The 2,383-nt window shown below is 42.9% G+C and overlaps 1 protein-coding gene across 1 annotated transcript; it reads left to right on the forward strand.

Annotated features, from left to right (window-relative positions):
- The first annotated feature begins 1,067 nt into the window (after positions 1 to 1,067).
- On the forward strand, positions 1,068 to 1,863 carry LOC111372144. Its single transcript, XM_022994341.1, has 2 exons — positions 1,068 to 1,664; positions 1,798 to 1,863. The coding sequence occupies exons 1-2, from the start codon at positions 1,068 to 1,070 to the stop codon at positions 1,861 to 1,863; spliced, it is 663 nt and encodes a 220-aa protein (XP_022850109.1).
- Positions 1,864 to 2,383: the final 520 nt, after the last annotated feature.

Below are 2,383 nucleotides of genomic sequence, written 5' to 3' on the forward strand. Positions count from 1 at the left end.
AAGAAAGAGTTGTACTCGAAAATTCGTGCACTTGCTTTGAAAAACAAGTTCCAATTTCAGGTGAGCCGGTCAAGCATGAACATGTTAACCGTTGTATGCGCCGACCGCAGTTGCAAGTGGATGTTATGTGCTTCTACTGTGAAGCAGTCTGCAATCTTTGTGATCCATAAATTCAATAATGTGCACACATGTTCTATCGATTTTCGCAGTAATGCGCATCGACATGTGACGAGTGCTGTAATTGCCGAGCATATTTTCAAAAAATTGGATAATCTGAACCGATCGTATGATCCGAGCACTATTGCACGTGACATGGAACGTGAGCTCGGTGTCCAAATAAGTTACAGCAAGGCACGTAGGGGAAGATGGCCACTTTACATATGCTGCATGGGACATCGGAGGACAGTTTTCAGAAACTATCTTCATACTGTCACGTACTAGGTGAGAATAACCCGGGGACGGTAACCCACATCGAACTTGATTCGCACGATAGATTCCATTACTTCTTCCTAGATTTTGGTGCAAGCATTCGTGGTTACATGCGGTACTTAAGGCCCGTTGTTTGCGTTGACGGTAGTCACTTGAAAGGTCCATACAAGGGTACACTTTTACTGGCAACTGCCCAAGATGCCAACAAACAGATTTATCCCTTAGCGTGGGGGATTGTGGAGTCTGAAACTAACCGATCTTGGATGTGGTTTATGTTTAACTTGAAAGATCTTATAGAAGACTCAGATGAACTTGTATTTGTTTCGGACAGGAAAAGAAGTATCGAAAGAGCTATTACTCAGTTATTTCCTTTGTCTCATCATTGTTGTTGTATGTGGCACGTGGAGAAAAACCTAATTCAGCGGCACTTTAACGCAAGTTCAATATTCCTGTTCAAACGAGCTGCTACAACTTATCGGGTCGAAGAGTTCGAACGACTAATGGGACAGATTCGTAGGGTGAGTGAAAGATGTTACAGGTATTTGGAGAAAGCCGGTTTTTCATTCTGGTCATGAGCACTATTCGTGGGCGACCGATACAACATTATGACAAACAACAACGTGAAATCATTGAACTCAATGCTGAGACATGCTCGTTCGTTGCCAATTACGTGTTTGGTCGAGCACATTCGTAAAACAATGCAGAGGTGGTTTTACGAACGTCGAAGCAACGCAACCTCATGCAGCACTATATTATCTTCGAGGATGGAGAACGAGTTACAAACAACATTTGAAGCTGGTACTAGGCTTCGAGCCCATGAGTTGACGAACAGCTTGACCCAGGTTGGAATATCCAACGATACGGAGATAGTGGACTTCTCTGATAACACGTGGACATGTCGTGAGTTTCAACTAAATCGTATGCCATGTGCTCATGCAACTCGTGGTGCTACCCTGAGTGGTAAGTCATTATACGATCTATGCTCTCCGTACTATACATCAGAATACTGGAGGGATGCCTATATGGAAGTCATATATCCCGTTACATGGGAAGTGGATTGGGTTGTTCCAAGTGAAATCCTAGGCACTCATATTTTGCCACCGACTGTACGTCGTCCTCCAAGTAGACCACCGACGCGACGTAAGCGAGCTAGATACGAGTCCACTTCCCAACTGAGGAAATGCACTCGATGTGGGAGACTTGGTCATAACCGGACCACATGTTCGAACCCTATTGTATCACAAGCCACTTGAAGAAGCGTGATGTGTAAAAGTGGTTGTCAAATGTAATCCCCAAAAAACTTAATTTAAATATGCATTGTACATTCCCAACTTATTTTATGAATCTGTTATTATTATCGTATGCCAGTGCAAATTTGGTCATTATGTTCCGCAAGCAAAGTACCGATCATTACAGTTCCATTATCACGAATGAGAGGAATACCTTTTTCCTACTATAAACTTAGCTGATCATAGAAGTTTCATTAGCTTCGACTAACAGTTTGTCAAATTGAAAAATTGATTTTCATGAGACCATACCGAACAAACAAAACACCAACATTACGTCTCGACAGTTCATATGTCGTTCCCGACAGATAGTCTTTGTAATTTTCGACAGTTGGGAACAACAGCGGCTTGAAAACCTACACTACTGTGGTTGCCTATTATGGAGATGCAGTTTCTGTACGTATCCAGAGAACGTGACCAAAATCATCCATACCACAAAATACTAAACATATTTTCCTACAAAAGGGCCATTTATTACACAGTTGCACTGCTTTTGACAATTTAAGAAGCTCCCCCACTTTCTCCATCAGACTCGTCTGAGCTAATGACAATTACTTCTGGAGGTGGAACATGAGCCACCCACTCATTCGAGTCGGACGGTGACTCGATCGGACCCCTAACCTCGAAGACTTGATCGAGAACGCTGTTCGGTGACTTAGATTCTGCAC

The sequence above is a fragment of the Olea europaea genome, chromosome 2 (genome assembly GCF_002742605.1).
Source record: "Olea europaea var. sylvestris chromosome 2, O_europaea_v1, whole genome shotgun sequence".
Taxonomy (NCBI): domain Eukaryota; kingdom Viridiplantae; phylum Streptophyta; class Magnoliopsida; order Lamiales; family Oleaceae; genus Olea; species Olea europaea.